General features: G+C 53.3%; 7 protein-coding genes across 7 annotated transcripts; 4 read left to right on the top strand and 3 right to left on the bottom strand.

Moving 5' to 3' along the window:
- Window positions 1-232: 232 nt before the first annotated feature.
- BKA78DRAFT_349301 (uncharacterized protein) lies at window positions 233-603 on the bottom strand (the record flags this gene model as incomplete). The annotated part of the gene is made up of 2 exons (XM_066890780.1): window positions 233-425; window positions 485-603. The coding sequence occupies 2 exons, from the start codon at window positions 601-603 to the stop codon at window positions 233-235; spliced, it is 312 nt and encodes a 103-aa protein (XP_066750073.1).
- A 4,177-nt stretch (window positions 604-4,780) lies between these two features.
- BKA78DRAFT_349300 (fumarylacetoacetate hydrolase) lies at window positions 4,781-6,000 on the bottom strand (the record flags this gene model as incomplete). The annotated part of the gene is made up of 2 exons (XM_066890779.1): window positions 4,781-5,455; window positions 5,806-6,000. 2 exons carry the CDS (start codon window positions 5,998-6,000, stop codon window positions 4,781-4,783), a joined length of 870 nt encoding a protein of 289 aa, XP_066750072.1.
- A 789-nt stretch (window positions 6,001-6,789) lies between these two features.
- On the top strand, window positions 6,790-7,930 carry BKA78DRAFT_349299 (uncharacterized protein; the record flags this gene model as incomplete). The annotated part of the gene is made up of 2 exons (XM_066890778.1): window positions 6,790-7,107; window positions 7,169-7,930. 2 exons carry the CDS (start codon window positions 6,790-6,792, stop codon window positions 7,928-7,930), a joined length of 1,080 nt encoding a protein of 359 aa, XP_066750071.1.
- Window positions 7,931-8,214: 284 nt separating this feature from the next.
- BKA78DRAFT_349298 (uncharacterized protein) lies at window positions 8,215-9,393 on the top strand (the record flags this gene model as incomplete). Its single annotated transcript, XM_066890777.1, has 3 exons — window positions 8,215-8,487; window positions 8,535-9,040; window positions 9,333-9,393. 3 exons carry the CDS (start codon window positions 8,215-8,217, stop codon window positions 9,391-9,393), a joined length of 840 nt encoding a protein of 279 aa, XP_066750070.1.
- A 996-nt stretch (window positions 9,394-10,389) lies between these two features.
- Window positions 10,390-11,583, top strand: BKA78DRAFT_359929 (uncharacterized protein; the record flags this gene model as incomplete). The annotated part of the gene is made up of 1 exon (XM_066892394.1): window positions 10,390-11,583. The coding sequence occupies one exon, from the start codon at window positions 10,390-10,392 to the stop codon at window positions 11,563-11,565; it is 1,176 nt and encodes a 391-aa protein (XP_066750069.1). The 3' UTR covers window positions 11,566-11,583.
- Window positions 11,584-12,392: 809 nt separating this feature from the next.
- BKA78DRAFT_23417 (uncharacterized protein) lies at window positions 12,393-13,420 on the bottom strand. Its single transcript, XM_066883825.1, has one exon. The coding sequence runs from the start codon at window positions 13,167-13,169 to the stop codon at window positions 12,480-12,482; it is 690 nt and encodes a 229-aa protein (XP_066750068.1). The 5' UTR covers window positions 13,170-13,420; the 3' UTR covers window positions 12,393-12,479.
- A 564-nt stretch (window positions 13,421-13,984) lies between these two features.
- Window positions 13,985-15,744, top strand: BKA78DRAFT_329578 (ASST-domain-containing protein; the record flags this gene model as incomplete). Its single annotated transcript, XM_066889678.1, has 3 exons — window positions 13,985-14,365; window positions 14,414-15,526; window positions 15,601-15,744. The coding sequence occupies 3 exons, from the start codon at window positions 13,985-13,987 to the stop codon at window positions 15,742-15,744; spliced, it is 1,638 nt and encodes a 545-aa protein (XP_066750067.1).
- Between the last annotated feature and the right edge of the window lie 1,129 nt (window positions 15,745-16,873).

Below are 16,873 nucleotides of genomic sequence, written 5' to 3'. Positions count from 1 at the left end.
CTGCGGGGAAGGGAAGAAGAATGGTGGGCGCCGGGCCGCATGCCGCCCCGTGACTCGCACTCGCTTCGCTCCGGGCAGCCGGTCGTTGGTGCGCATCAGAGAATGGTCGCGAGAGAGAAGAAATTTCTAGGCGGGATTATGCGCACTCGCAAGGCGATGATTACAGTGTCGGAGAATGCTGCTGAGGAGCAGCCGGGTCGAGTGGTTGTTGCGTCGGTGGGAGGCCTGGGAATCATCTCCTCCCCTTGACGACGGCCGCCTTGGGGGCTGCCGGCATTGGAACGTACTTGTAACCAGTGGGACCGTCGAGGTCAAAGTCGAGCGAGCGGCGGCCGTCTTCTTTGTCGTAGAGCTCCTCCTTGCTGAGGACGCGCCTGCGCTTTCGGAGGAGCATGACGAAAACTATGGCGGCGGCGAGGAAGATGCTACAGTAAACGTGTTAGAGTGCCGGTCTGGGGGACGCAAGGGCGCGGTATTTACATACCACACGAAAATGGCAATGGGAACACCAGTCTTGAGGGCAGTGCTGACGGGCTTTTCACACGTGTTGCCCTGGTCGTTGTCCTTGCACGAGTCCCGGGAGGCCAAATTGACGATTGGCATGGTGGAGGTGGAGCGAGAGTGGAGGAAACGAGTGACTTGGTGATGGTGGTGGTGGAGCAGTCGATTATAGAGGCAATCTTCAAATCAGAGGTGGAGCTGAATGGAATAAGGCCGAGGGGACGGTTAAAGGTCGAGTGACGGTGAGGACGAAACACGAGCGAGGGTGGTGGATGGTTATAAAGGTCATTAAAGTCTTGCGGCCAAAGCGATGGGGAGATTAGGGAGCAGGTAGGGATGGCCAATGACGGAATCGGTACCAGAAGCAGCGCAGCGCAGACTCGGGAGCGGGACAAACGGCCAGGGCAACTCTTGCACTAAACATTCCACCTCCATACACACTCGACGCGTTTCATCCGCCGACCATCAACAGCATTCCCCGGCCGCGTCGCCGTCGCACCTCTGCGCGCATGAATACCTCCTACTGCTACAACAACGGATTGACCCGCCACCGAAACTACAGTATCTCTGCGCAACTGCATGCCAAGCCATCGCCGGAGCTTGACACCATCAAGCCCATTGCAGCGCAGCCCAAGGCCGCTCGTCTTTATCGCATCCTGCTACTGCTGCCAGACGGCTCGACAGACTTTGCCAACCCTGTTTCCAACGTTCGATCGACGTTGAGACGATGAGGCATCAATCCACCTCTTTCAACCCAAAGACACGCACACGTCGTCGTCGTTCTCTGTGCTGTCTGACTCTCACACGAACCTCTGACAGCTCTGATGCGTGCGTCCAAACCACCCGCCAAGCTGCCTTGGCCTTCGTCTTTTTCAACAGCCGCATTCATCCGGCCAAGCAAAAGTTTTGGACAATGCAAATCTTGAGAAAGAGCCAAAAGCCGTCATGCAAATCATCTCGTCTCGGGAGCTTCAAACTTGGTCGTCAATGAGCTTGATTAAGCTCACTCCCACCGCCGGCTCTCTCCCGACTCCGAACCTGACTGATGGCCACGTTGTGCAGTGTTTGACCGACTCGAGCGCCAGATGGGATGTAGCTCTGAGACCTCCTGACCCCGTCTGGACTTGTCCTTTTTGGGACTCTGCAGCCACCATGATCCTGTCAAGCCCCAGAACAGGCTCGGAAATACGCACGGCCGCCATCCTGCCCGCACCAGGCCTCCAAGGAGCCATCCACGTGTTGCGCTAGGTCGAGAGTTTGTACACCCGTAGTAGTCTGACCAAAGGACCCGGAATGACAGTCTGACGGTCGTCATCATTCAAAATCGACGACATAGGAGATTGTATGTAGAAGGGTCGCACAGCTTCCATCACGCCGTCGCATTCGGCGCGCTCCATTTCCATCGTTTCAACTACCAATCAATCCTTCTGCGGCCTCGTACGCAATCTTGCACGTCGCCTGCGTGCATCAACGCAATCATGCTTCTACATGTTTGGGGTGTCTCGAAGCTGCCTCTCACCACCGAAGGATTCGTAGAAACACGGAACTGCAGGTCGTCAAACTTTGACGCAGCGTCAATGGCATGCAGCTCTCCAAACAAATCTAAAGGCGCAGTCAACCTTAAGACGACGCATTCGCTCTCAAAGGCTGGGTGTAGATGCACGATGGCGCCAGACTCCAGAGCAGTCGGTGGTTGATAAGTCAGGCTTTCTAGTTTACATTCCTGAGACCCTCATCCATCTTCTGCGCGCTGATCACGCGCTTCCGTTGCTGCATCTCTATGCAAAGATTGTTTTCTTCTCCGTCGTCCATTATCCCAGCCGCCATCTCACGATAGACGACACCACCGAGAAGGCAGTTCAGCCTGAGCCACCTTCACCACCAGGCCGCTTCGTGTCTTGCCTTTCCTGCTCATTTCCCTTTGCCGCTACTGCTGGAGCTACCACATTACCCGTCGACCCGCTCGTATCTTGAACGCCAATCTCCGAGGCCGACTAGCGTTCAGCTTCGGGCGATCTCGTCGTTTGTTGTCAACAGCATCAGTATTTTGTTCGCCCAAGCAAGTCGTCGATGTAAATTCAAAAAGCGGATGGTTCTCTTGTAATATCGCTCCTGCGTCCTCGACTACTCCGGCCCATCGCAATGGCCCTCAGAATGTTCTTTGGCTCTCCTCGTCTTTCTAGGCGCCGTTCCTAATCGAGCCAATGATTGAAGAGGCGTGTGTTCGCACTGAATGGGACGCCCTCGATTCTTCAACATTACAGTATTTGTAAAAGAAACATCAACCGCAAAGCAGCGCACAGTAGGAGTGCTCAGCTCTACGCGCGCGCACCCCGCCTTCAAAATTTGGACACAAGGTCAACACTCGACGCACCAACCAACCTCCCAACAAACTCCAAAACCACAACACTACCACGCCCCAGCATTGCCATCCTCCGCGACCTCCTCTGTGGGATAGTTAGTTCGGTGGTTGATCTGTCCCATCACCTCAACAACAGCAATGGGCTTCGCATACCAAGACATCTAGGCCGCCTCACTTTTGCGAAAGCTCAACACACCGCTTGAGAGTCGGTCCCAAGCGGTCGTCTGGGGAAGCGGGGGTGATGGGCGATTGCGAGGAGCAACTGGCTGTTGGCTGGACGGGATTTGAGTGAGGTGGGTGCGAAGTGTGATGTGATGATGTTGCTAGAAAATTGCGCTCCGCCTAAAAAAAAAAAAAACCGATTTTTCAACCTCAGGATTCTTCCACAGACGGTCGAAGTTGGCCTGAAATGGCAATCACCTGTTCAGTCGTCCAACGTCGAACGTAGCAAAATCAAAATCAAAATGCTGGTTATCACCTCGGACCAAACCCGTTTCCTCAAGACGTTCGAAGTTGGCCGAAAGAGGTAATACCTTGAAGTTGACCCAAAGGGGCAATACCTCTCTGGCCAACGTCGAACGTAGCAAAAATCAAAATCCTCAAAATCGTGGTTATCACCAGAACAAACCCACATCTTCAGACGTTTGAAGTTGGCCGAAAGAGGCAATACCTCTCTGGCTAACATCGAACGTAGCAAGAATCAAAATCTGGTTATCACTGGGCCAAAGGGGAAATGCCTCTCTGGCCAACATCGAACGTAGCAAAATCAAAATCAAAATTCTGGTTATCACCTCGGACCAAACCCATTTCCTCAGACGTTCGACGTTGGCTGAAAAAGGCAAATACCTGTTCGGTCCAACGTCGAACGTCGCAAAATCAAAACCAAAATCTGGTTATCACTCAGAACAAACCCATTTCCTCAGACGTTTGAAGTTGGTCCAAAGGGGTAATACCGGTTCAGTCCAACGTCGAACGTAGCAAGATCAAAATCCTCAAAATGCTGGTTATCACGTCAGACGGGAACAAACCCATTTCTTCTTAGACGTTCGACGTTGGACTGAACCGGTATTACCCCTTTGGACCAACGTCGAACGTAGCAAAATCAGATCAAAATCAAAATTCGTGGTTATCACCCAGAACAAACCCGCCCCGCCTTAGACGTTCAAAGTTGGTCCAAAGGGGTAATACCGGTTCAGTCCAACATCGAACGTAGCAAAAATCAAAATCAAAATCCTGGTTATCACCTCAGAACAGACCCTCAGACGTTTGAAGTTGGCCCAAAGAGGCAGTACCTGTCTGGTCAACATCGAACGTAGCAAAAATCAGATCAAAATCAAAATTCGTGGTTATCACCTAGAACAAACCCATTTCTCCCTAGGCGTTTGAAGTTGGCCCAAAAAGGCATTGACCCAAAAAGGCAATCAGCTATTCGGTCCAACGTTGAACGTAGTAGCAGAATCAAAATCCTGGACTTCTGGTTATCACCTCGAAAACCCATTTCTTCTCAGACGTTCGACGTTGGCTAGAGAGGTATTGCCTTTTTCGGCCAACGTCGAACGTAGCAAAACCAAAAACTCAAGTTTTCAACTCGGAATTCAAATTCGACATTAAGGGGTAATTGCCTACCTACGCAACTTCAAACGGCTGAAAAAAAAAAAAAAATCGATTTTTTTGATGGGATTGTCGACACCGCTGCGGCGGCGGATAGTATGGGGGTGATGGATGGGGATTGGCAGGGCAGTCTGTTTGCTTTCTTTCTGAGTCTCTTCTGATGTGATCCACATGACTTCATAAAAGGGACCATTCCCCAACCATCGGACTGCCGAACTCGTTTTGCGTCTTCATTGATCTAATCGACACCTACAGCCTCAATCCAACAACCCACGATTTCCGACTCAGATCTCCACCTGCACCAATCTACTCATAGACAACGCGATTCACTAGCGTCCCAATGCCCTCAATCTCAATCCTCATGTCATCGCCGTGCTTCAACACTACCTTGGGGTCCCGCATGATGCCCACGCCCGGCCCGGTGCCCGTCATAATGACGGTGCCCCTCTCCAGCGTCGTCCCCTGACTCAACCACGCAATCTGCTTGGCGACGTTGAAGATCATCTCGCGGGTGTTCGAGTCCTGGACCGCCGCGCCATTGTGCAAAGCACGAATGCGCAGGGCGCCGGCATCAGGGGTAGGAAGGGCAGACGGGGCGACGAGGACGGGGCCCAGCGGCGCCGACCCGTCAAAGCCCTTGCTGAAGCTCCACTGGCTCGTCGCAAACTGCTGCGTCCGCGCCGACACGTCGTTGCCGGCCGTGTACGCCAGCACGTGGTCGAGGGCGCGCTCTTCGGGAATGTCGCGCCCCTCTTTGCCGATGATGACGGTCAGCTCGGCCTCGTAGTCTGAGGTGCCGTCTTGCGCCAGCTTGGGCACGTTGATGGCCGCCGGGTGCGGCCCGTTGATTGCGGTGCGTGGTTTGATGAAGAGAATGGGTACGTCGGGGATCGCCATTTTGGCTTCCGCCGCGTGGTCCTTGTAGTTGAGCCCCATGCACCGGATCAGCGGGATATCGGTTGCGAGAAGTGGGGGCAGGAGCTGGAGAGGGGGTGTTAGTGGAGTGTGCAAAATGGATGCTACCAACAAGCGGATGGGGAGGCTGGAGAGGACCGAAAAATGCAGAGACGAATGCCTCGCAAAGAGTTGGAAGGAGAGCGGAAAGTCAAGAAGCGTTTATCCTGTCGTCCGGTCCCATATCGTCTCCTCTTCTCCTCGAGCGCCGATTGATCAACTGGAACTTCAGACAAGATTGAACTCCAAGGGAAGAAAACGAACATCGACATGGAGCAGAGAAACAAGACCTAGCCCCCTCCTCCTCTTCTTCCAATAGCAATCAACCGTCTCCACCATCCCCTCTCCCCAACGCGAGACAACAGCCAAAAACTCACCTGCGCAACACTCAACTCCCTGTCCGTAACAACGCCGTCGTACAAGCCGCCCGTCACCTCCTTTACCTTGACCTCCTCTTTGCCCTCATACGTCGTCAGCCCGACATCCGGATACCGCGTCGCGTCGACCTGGCCATAGTGCGCCTGGCCGTCCTCTTTGGCGATGAACCGGATCAGGTGCGTCCAGTTGCCCATTGCGTTGGCGGTGGCGGTTCCCTTCGCTGCGCGGACGGAGGAAGCGAATTGGCGGGGTGAGTGATGCAGTAAGTGCCACGATGAGCTGATTGCTGTTCGAAGTGGTGGTGATCGCGGCGTAGAACGCGCGCAAAAGGAAGCTCGTTTGGGGCAGATGAGCGTGGAGATGGCTCTGCAGCGGCTCGCAGCGACAGTAGGATTGCAATTGAAGCGGCAGACGTGCAAAAGAGACGCAGAGGAGATGTTCATTTGACACGAACTGTCGGAAGTGACGGCAGTCCTTCTCTTGTACCTATCGGAACAGCAATTGGGTGGGGACGACGACGTGGGGTAGCTCCAGCTCGGTGCCGTGGTGGGAAGGGAAGCGGGGTCTAGAAATTGGGCCGTGTCGCTAGTAGGGCGGGGAGGGGCTCCTCCGGTGACGCGTGGACCCGTGGGTAGTCTCTTATTTTGGACGCGTCGCGTCGCAATTTTGATTGATTGTTGCGCTGTCACCAAAATTATTGAGGGAAGAGAGGAGGCGTGAGAAGGGGGCGTCGTTGCCCGATCTTTCCCCTTTCGTTGGCTCATGACGCCCCCTTGCCCGTGTTTTCCCCCTGGCCTTGGAGTGAGGGATTGCGGCCTGTGCTTCTGCGCAATAGCAGTGCCATTGGTCAATTAAACTTTGGCGCTGCGAGTGAGTTTTATCTGGACGCGTCTCAACGCGTTCGCCCGTCTCTTTACAACAACCTTCAATTCAAGACTGGCTTCCAAACCTCACTCTTGCACATTAATTGCACTTCGACCAACATGTCTTCCGCGGGAAACTCGGGCAATGTGGCAGACAATGCAGTGAGAGCCGCCCTGCGCGACATGTTCGACCTCGCAATGAACGACCCCGATGCCTTAGACCAAATGACGCAGGAACAGTTCTTTCAACGGTACCCCAACGTGCCATTGGAGCTGTGGGCTGCTATATCGACGCCATTGAACGCTCAAGTCAACCTCGATTTCTATAGCCGCGAGATGGAGCTGGCTGACCAAGACATGTACGACGATGACGGCTCTGGCGACTCGGGGGACTCTGGTGACGAGGACACATACCACCCCAGAGCTCCTATTACCGAGGTGGGCGAGCGCAGCGAATGAGATGGCGGGCAATTTTAACAATGGTGCTGACAACGCCTAGAGAAGAGTCGAACCGCCCCAGGACTTCTCCCCCAGATGCGGCTGCTCGTCTGGCAATAGCAGGGCCAATCGCGGCCCCTGCGTCAACTGTGCGTGCAGCAAATGGGGCTACAGATGCTCTCCCTCGACCTGCGGCTGCAGCACGTCGTGCCAAAACCCGTTCAACATTTTGCCCCTGGAGGACCTCTTTGGAAGCGCGTCCGTCAAGCTTCATCCGTGCTTTGTGACGTGGATCCTCAAGCGCGGCTACAAGAAGGCGGGTCCTGCGCGGGTCAATCTGCCACAAATCACGCGTAAGTGGCTGTTCGACCGCGTCCAGGAGAATATGGACATCTCGGACTTCAGCGAGTCCTACAATGCGTGGGTCAAGCAGTGGGAAACGGTTGATGACGCGGCGGACGACAACCCGCGCAAGATCCATCTCATGCGCAGTTTGCTTCGGCTGGCTTTTGAGGAAGGCTTTGAATATGGAGACGAGCTCCACGACTGGTTCTTCTCCTTTTGCAGAAAGGCATGGGGAGACCGGGAAATCGGAACATGGCAGCAGGGCAACTGCACGTGGCACTGTCGCGGCTGTGGCGAGTGCGGTGACTGGAGAGACTGGCACTGCCGCACGTGCAACAATTGCTCCTATGGTATCAGTCTGCGCTGTCGAGGCTGTAAGGGTGTCTGTGATTCGTACCATGAGAATCACAAGTGGGAGGAGCGTATGAGGACAGGCAATTTTTCAGATGGGCTTTCAGACGCGGGCAGCTTGGATTAAATTCTCGATTTCGGCGTTCGACGAGGTTATGAATTGGGAACGACTCATGTGGCGTTAGGTTGGAGCGATGTTTATTTCTTAATGGGAGTTATGTGGTCAATTGAGGTGACTGAGCTTTACGTCATCGGGTGGGCTTCACGCGTGGTTCCATTTGGACGCGTCGCGAACGCATCTCACTTTCCCGTCCACCACAGCACCCAGACAGCACCGCCTCCTCAACGCCCATTCAACCACAATACCCTTCCATTTCCAATCGCCAGGAACGTAGGATCTTATCCCTCGCGATGTCTTTACCCGTAGAATCCAGCGGCAACGCTTCATCGAATCTCGGAAAGCGCAAGCGCACAGAGGACAGTCCAGCTTGGTTGACACAGGCTTCGCAATCGCAAAACGCATCGACTACGCAAGAGGGCGAACGCGGAGAGGCCGCCAATGCTCGACCGGCACGATTCACCGACCCTACAATACCACTGCATGATTCCGATTTTGTCGACGAATTCTCCTCCGATGACGACTTTGGAGGGGGCAAGTACGACGCCAAGGCTCCCATCACAGAGGTGAGCAACCCGCCGAACTCATCCGCAGTCGTTCTAACATATCCCAGACTCAAGTCGAGCCTCCCTCCGACTTCAAGCCTCAGTGCCGTTGCAAGGGCGGCAAAGGGAAGCAGGGACCTTGCGTCAACTGCTCATGCAGCAAATGGGGCTACCGTTGCTCCCCAGAGACGTGCGGCTGCAGCGAGGCCTGCGAGAACCCTTTCAACACCCTCAACATCGAAGACATCTTAGGAAGCAGCCCCGAGGTGAAGCTGTCGCCGTGCTTCATCTCTTGGATCCTCAAGCGCGGCTACAGAAACCACAAGCTCGAGCTGCGCCAGATCACCCTCAAGTGGCTTTTCGACAAGCTCCACCATTCTGCTAGACAGGAGCTTGAAAAGTTCAACAAAGCCTTCAATGCCTGGAGGAAGGACTGGAAAAAGGTCTCCAAAAAGAACGACGACCATCCGGAGAAGGTGGAGGCCATGCGCGACCTCATCAACATCGCCTTCGACGAGGACTTTGCCTACGGCGATTTTAACGGCTACTACTTCTCCTTTTGCGCAGGTGGACTGTACGGCGACAGACTCGGCACGTGGCGTCGAGACACCAAATCCTGGCACTGTCGCGGCTGCGGCGACTGCATGGACTGGGACGATTGGCATTGCCGCAACTGCAACAAGTGCAGTTGTGGTGGGCGTTGCGATGGTTGCGGTGGAGTCTGTGAGACTTACCACATGATGAACAGAAGAAGTGGTTACGACTCTTGCTAGAGACTGTGGTTGGACGTGTCATTGGCTAATTGCCAATGTAGAACAAGTGAGCAGGGCCTTCTCATTTGCAAATCTGTCACTGACGAAAAACAGATCAATTCAAACGGCATTGTGCGTTGGACACCTCATTGGAGGCAAGATGAGAAAATGTTAGGACGAGGACGGCAAAACATTCAGTGTAGCATACTTGAAGTTGGCTATACGGCGAGGGACATGAATTGGACTTTCCGCTTCGCAGTGGTTGACGAGAGCAAATTCAAATCATCAAGTTGAGACTCATGTTCACAGGGAGCTTTGAAATACCCAACTGCCCAAAGACCAAGCCATTTGAGCCCGGAGAAGAATAGCTCGATATTTCAAGCCCATATGCCCTGTACTGCCTTAGCCCTTCCCTGCCAGTGCAAAGAATCACCTCTCGCCGTTCCTACAAAGCCACCAACTATCACGAGTTGCTGAGGCCTTAGGAGAGGATTGGTTGTGGTTCTTGTCTGAGGCCATAGTTGGGCTTCTGAATTGCCAATGTCCGGGTTGGAAAGGTAAGCAATCTTTCGCGCTTTGCAAAATCCATGGCCCACAAAGGCTAGATCAAATCGTACGACGTCCTGAATCGAACGAGTCGTTGGAGACTGGTGGGAAAAGATGCTGCCAAGCAGAGTGTACTACATTCATCATGGCATCTCGAAGTCGGTTGTACGCTTAGCGGCTTGGATTGAGCTTTCAATTCAAAATGTCGAAGGTAGGTGAGCCAAATTCGACGTTGCGCATTCATGACTGACGGCAACCAGATCAACCAGCAGGACGGCCTGAACTGGGAACAATTGGAAAACATTCAATTGGACAAGGTCGAACTTGGCTGTATGATACTGCGAGACGACCGCGAAAGCGTTTGCGCCACCAGAAGGAGTCACCTTAGTAACGTGGTGAGACAGGTGAGTGGTGGTCAACTGGGCTTTTAGCGTGGTTCTCTCCACTTTTAGCGTAGTTGGGTGAGCTCCAAGCTGACTTCGATTCCTTTTATTTAAGGCCACGTTCAGGGCGCAACCCTCCGAAACAATCAACTACACTGCTCTTCAAGTTCTTTGAGTTTTGACTCTCCACAATTACGTCTTCACTCCGTTTCCTCTTGGACCGAACGATCTCTTTGTCAAAAATGTTGTGGTTGTCTCCCAAGAGCGCCAGCCGCATGTATGCGCATGCTTGGTCCGATCAGGAGATGGAAAAGTATGCAGAAAATATGCCTCCTTTTTGGAAAGAGTATCACAGCAAAGTCGCCAGCCGTCACAACATGTCTCTGCTTGAATACCTGCGAGGGGTTCGCGGGAGGTATGAGCTAACAGAGCAAGAACTCATAGCTGCCACTGAGTCCCACGAGCATGACGCCACTTGTGTCAATTGTCCTGATGACTTCGAAGGTCCTGATGGGCCGCTTATCTACCATCCAAACGCTTTGGTGACCCAGGTGAGTCCACAATGGAAAAAACAACATGCAGCATTGATTCGTAACACAATGCAGAAATGGACAGACGAAATACCAAAAGACTTCAGCCCCAAATGCCGATGCAAGACTGGCAAACATTTTTCACGACGGGCCGGCATATTGATTCGAGGTGATCTTGGGCCTTGTCGCTCTTGCGCGTGTGTCAAATGGGGCTACAGATGTTCTCGAGAGACGTGCGGCTGCTTCAAGGAACTTGGGGCCTGTCGAAACCCTTTCGAATTCCTTAATTTGGAACAGATGTTCGGCAGCTCTAATCCGAAGCTTTCCCCATGCTTCGCCAAATGGATCAGCAAACGTACACACAAAATTGAGTTCTTGCAGCAAATCACACTCAAGTCACTCGTTGAACCCATCCTCAAAGCTGGAACGCCCACCAGTGATGCTTACGACGAATGGAAAAAAGAGTGGGACCAGGTCGCCAACCATGCGGACAACAGTACCCGAAAGATACAGGCCATGCGCGATCTGCTCAGAATGGCCTTTGATTCGGGTTTCGATTACAAAACCAAGTTCCATGGCTACTATTATTCTTTCTGCGACAACTCCTGGTCCGATAGCACTTGTTATAGCCATTGTGCTGACTGTGGCCGGTGTGAAGGCTGGAAAATCTGGCATTGCGGCAAGTGCAACAAGTGTATGACGACGGGGTCCTTTGAACGCTGCAAAGGATGCAGGGGAGTCAAGGCTTCGTACCACGATCTGCACATCGACCGAATCAAAGGTCAAGTGAGCCGGCAATTTGTTGAAAATGAGCGGGTAAGCGAGAAAAAAAACCCTTTGTCGTTCAAATCACTGACGTGGGTCAGATCAACAATCAGACAACCCTGACAAGGAAAAGAGGGTACAGCGGAGGAGAGACAGGAGAAGGAACAGCGAATGTTGAGACGAACCCGAAAAGAACGAGAGAGAGCATCGAATGAGACAAGATAAGCCTCATGCTGGATGAGCAGCGTATCAAGCAATGGCGAATCAAATACTCTGCTCAAGTGAACTCGCTTCCTAGAGCTCCCCAATTTCATGACCCCAAAATATTAGTCCGGGCCATGTGCCAAATCCAATTCCGACTTGAGAACCGAGCGTCTAGCAACACCATCTTCAAAGCATCAGAAGCTTGAAGACTTCCCATCCGTCTCTACGTATTCCTACTCGACACCAAGTCATGGAGTTGGCATTGCTTTTGCCATCTACTTTGACTCCGGCACAGCGCGTCAATGCCATCTTTCGGCATTTCGGCAAGCCGAGGAATCAATCGCAAAGAACTCTGTATGTGCTCCAGGACTAACTTGGTCCATCAACACCGCAACGGCCACGGACAGATTCAACAGCATTGCATTACCTCACCCATACTTTTCTCAGTCATCTTTTCCGAGCAAACATAGATCGTCAGAGCATCCCAAGGCCAACTGACCTCACCAATTCACCGCCCATGCTTGCATTCGAGCTCCCTCGCTCCATCCTGCAGCGCCACAAAACTGGGCTGTGGCGGTGTGACAGGCTACGCCACAGATGTGGGGTTGCCGACCTCCCCCGAACGGCGTTTGGTTCGGCTCGGCAGGCTGGCAGCTTCGGTTGCTAGATCTTTTGCCGATGCTGCTGGCGGGTTTGCTATATCCGATGTCCAAGGGACTCGAGGTGGACCACAGAAGAAAGGAATTCAGTGGGGATTGACCTGTCTGGTGATGTGAGGACACTGTCGTTGCTGTCAGTCGAGTTCCGTGTCCCCTTTCTCGCTTCTCTTCGCTTCACAGTTTGCCATGTATGAGTGGCATCCCGAGGACTCGCATGTCGACCATCGCTAGGAAGCTGTTCAAACTCCAAATGCTGCTGAACACCGAATTTTGGCAAAACAACGCATTCGACGCTCTCATCAAGTTCCTCGCAACAACGTCGATATTCGCGGATCCATCCTCAACACCAAAAGCACGGACGACCGGCAAAAGGACAAAAATCAATGCAGCTTCTGTGGATCGAACACAGTACCTCCAGATACCGCACAGGGCTGATGCTTCCGACGAAGCAAGTCGTTCGGAAGATCGTAAGAACCGAAGTGAAACTTCAGTCTGGCGCTCTCCCAAGTGAGCTAAAGCTGCAATTGATGAATAAGCGGCCGGCTTTGTAGCAATATAATGTGATTGAATGAAAGCAGGAAGGCGTGTTTCTCCCTTTTCCGAATTTCTCCTCTTTTGATTCTCCCCTCCTTGTTTTCTGTAAAGTGTGAGATGAAATGATTTATAGATGACTCGAATTCCTCTAGTCGTGGTGCAGCGTCTTTCTTCATGAGTGAGACTGTCTTGCCAAAAATTGGCCGCCACTTTGGCCAAGAATTTCTTTTGAAAATCCCACCTTGGCAACCTGGGGGCTGCTGAAAAATCGGTGACACACGCGAGACAGGCTGAAAAGTTGATAAGAAGTTGTGTTGAAGGTGCCCCCATGGCATCGGTTAACCCATTCTGATAGCGATGGTGGAGCGATAGGATCAAAGGATCAAGAGGTGATGGATGTGGCGTAAAAGGGGCACAGGGGGCTGCGGGGGAGCATGCGCCTGTGCAACGGGACGCGTCCGACTGTGGCGCGCGTCAAGGGAGGATCCGCCCGAGCGGTGTCTGCCGACATCTTTCCCATCTCAACTCTTTTCCGTACGTCCTGCCGCAACATCAGGCAACTCGGCCGCCGATGCGAAAATGCGCTTCGGGATACGCAAAAGTCATCAAGTGCATGCCCAGCTGAAACTAGCAGCTTGGCCAACACTTCCTATACAGCGCCCGCACAACCTCTCGGTCCGTGTCACTTATCACCCCCAGCGCCGGACTTAGCATCGCAGATTGGATTTCACCGAGGAGGGCACGCGCTGGGCAGACTCACCCACCCAGAACATCCAATATGTTCCTACGGCCTTGGGACTCTTTCCCGCCTCGGGCGTTTGTCCGGTCACACGGCGAGCCTCCAGCTTTAGGGCAAACCACTCGAGCCGACGTCTTCAAAATGGACGAAAATTACACCGTCTGATTCGTGCTGCTCTAACGCCTGCCGCCGTGGGCGAAAAAACACTTGGTACCTGCGCCACTTGGCCCACAGGCGTCGTCACCGCATCATCAGCTGTGTGGGATTGCCAAGGAGCCGCGTTGTAAGATGAAGATTCAATACAGACCGTATCACGAGTGGCTACTGATTTACCTAGACTTCCCCCACATCTTGCTCTTCTTGCCATGTCGCCCTCTTCCTCTCAACCTGCGCCATCCGCCTCGTCATGCGGCTTGTCCTCGCCGCCCTACCCGCCCTCGTGAGCGCCCTCCCCTCGACCGACTTCAATTCCCTCTGGTACGATCAGGGCCTCTTCGGCGCCTACCCGTCGCGAGACTATGTATCCTTCGATCTGAGCTCCCCGCGAGTGAACATTCTCACCTGGAGCACACAATGCGACCCGGGCCAAATTTTCCTCGAACCGCGCGGCAAGTCGGTGGCCAAGCCGGGGCCCATGATACTCGATGCTGAAGGTCACCTTGTGTACATGGAGCAAAAGTTTGGAGAGGCCATGGACTTTCGCCCCCAGACGTACAAGGGTGAAGACTATCTGACCTTTTGGTCTGGCACTGACGATGGGACGCATGGAAGAGGATCTTACTACATGGTGCGCCCAGTGTCACCGCCGCCAACTTATGGAAGCTAACGTGAGAAGCTGAATTCATCCTACGATGTGGCGCGCGTTGTCAATCCTACAAACGGGCTCGAGGGTGACCTCCACGAGTTCGAGATTACACCAAACGGCACAGCCCTCATGTCAATCTACGAGATCATCCCGGCCGACCTTTCCTCCGTTGGTGGGCCAAAGGATGGGTGGATATACGACGGTCTTTTTCAAGAGTTGGACATTGAGACGGGAGAGGCTATCTTCCAATGGCGGGCCTCGAGCTTCTACCATGTCAACGAGTCCTATGCGCCGTTGAAAAAGAAGGGCAGGAGCAAAGACGACGCGTGGGATTACTTTCACATCAACAGCGTGGACAAGGACAGCGAGGGCAACTATTACATCTCGGCTCGCTATACGCACACCATTACGTGCATTGGTCCCGACGGCCAGGTTCGATGGAGACTTGGCGGCCAACACAGCGACTTTACCGACCTCTCCCACGGAGCCGCGTCCAACTTTTCGTGGCAACACCACATGCGCTATTTTGAAAACGACACTACCCTGACGATTTTTGACAATGGCGCATATGACAACAACTTTTACACTGCAGACTACAGCCGTGGTCTTTATATACAACTAGATCTGGCCAACATGACTGCCAAACTCATCGCCGACTACGTCAGCCCTGCAGGCATTCTCGCCCACTCTCAAGGATCCGTGCAGCTTCTTGAAAATGGAAATGCGTTTGTGGGATGGGGTCATTCTGCAGCCTTTACAGAATTCAAGCGGGATGACGGAGAAGTGCTGTGCGACATGCATTTCGGATCTTCAGCATTTTTCGGATGGGGCTGGATCAAGTCCTACCGCGCATTCAAAGGAAACTGGGTGGGACGGCCGACTTGGTCTCCCAGTATTGCAAGACGAAAGAGCAGGGTCTACGTGAGCTGGAACGGAGCGACAGAGGTGAAGAAATGGACGCTGCAAGCAGCAGCGGACACGGAGGGGAATTTCACAGACGTGAGCACCGTGGACAAGGTGGGCTTCGAAAGCAGCTTCCACCTTGCTGGAAAGCCGGGGCAATTTCTCCGAGCAGCGGCATTGGACAAAGACGGCGAAGTTCTAGGATACTCGCCAGTGTTGGACAGTCGGATGGGGCAGCTTGTAAGTCGGCAGCGGCAGACTTGCCGTCCAGGATCGTATGTCTGTACGAATCGAGTGCTAACCCCCATGGGTAGGTTGATGGCCCGTTCTCGCCAATTACTGACGACGATCTCGTATTCCTCCAATTCTTACTCGGACTGCTTGCCTGCGGCACCCTCGGCACCATTGTCTGGAACCTCTATCCATCCTTGAGGCTACGACGCTTCAAACGTTTCTGAGCTTTTGCAGTTGCTTGGCAGAAGAATCTTGCCTTTGCTTTAGGCAGTTCTGACCCGAGCCTGCACACATTCGTACCTATTCTCCTGTACAGCAGCTAGTCCTACCAATGACGAAGACATGACGACCAATCATGGGCGGAGTAACGGGGTTGAAAGAGTCAGTTTGTACCATAATACTAGAGCATCCCGCGGCGTTTGCAGAACCTTTACCTATACCCTTCAATGGACACATGGATTTAATCAGCACTTCATCGCAGACAGCAACATGCTCTTTTCATTTTGCGCCAGGCGGTTGGATTTCAAAAGACTGGTTTGGCGCTGAGCCTAGTGCGGACCTTTTGCCTTCTTGCCGGAAAAAGTCGAGGTTTAGCGCGGACGCCAGCCGCCGTTGGAAAGCGGACGTTGGATACACGCCGGGCGACTACTGACTAGTCGCAGGTTCTATCCATCCTTTTCTTGAATACACTAGATAGTGGTTGGTGTCTTCCGCCGACTTTAATCTACTTGCACGGTACTGTACTCGAGGGAGCAGTCATCCCTTTCGAGAAGCGCAGGTGAGGCCGGGGATCTCCCAAATCTGCGCACTCGATTAACTGAATTTCTATGTCACGACTTTCGACATGAAGCAGCAGACCAGCGGCTCGGTGAGCATGACCAACCGAGCCAGGAAACATGATAAACAATGAGCGGCAACCGCTTCCCAGCATCGTCATCCAACACATGCATTAGTTCAATAAACTCCAACGACTTCGCGCCGGGGACGGGACGACTGCGGTGAACCAGCCTACCAATCTAGGACCCGCGCCCACCCAGCCCGTCCATCACCAGATACCACCCCACCATCTGTCCAGCAGCACCTCAATTACTATTCGGGCAGCACTGCGCACCCCTAAAAGCTTTTTCAAACAAGACTTGCTTGTATATGAGTCTTGCACGCCCTGTTAGGAAGCCCGAGAGCTCGGATGAGATGCGAAAGAATAGGCTTATAGGTCCAGAACGGGGATGAGTGTCGCGACCTGCCTGTTTGGGGAAGGTGCTCCCGTCTGCGCTGGCGTCAACCCACCCACAATCCCATCCGATTCGTTGCTTGACCGTACTATACCACCCACGCTTGGCTCTCGGCATGGAC

Source organism: Phyllosticta capitalensis, assembly GCF_038381095.1.
Source record: "Phyllosticta capitalensis strain CBS 128856 chromosome Unknown BKA78scaffold_1, whole genome shotgun sequence".
NCBI classification, from domain to species: Eukaryota; Fungi; Ascomycota; class Dothideomycetes; order Botryosphaeriales; family Phyllostictaceae; genus Phyllosticta; species Phyllosticta capitalensis.
The sequence above is the reverse complement of the archived record's forward strand: the minus strand, read 5'-3'. Positions and strand labels throughout refer to the sequence as shown.

Bases quoted from the DNA above. Each gene is read 5' to 3' on its own strand.
- BKA78DRAFT_23417 (XM_066883825.1), bottom strand. From the start codon at position 13,169: ATGGGGGCACCTTCAACACAACTTCTTATCAACTTTTCAGCCTGTCTC.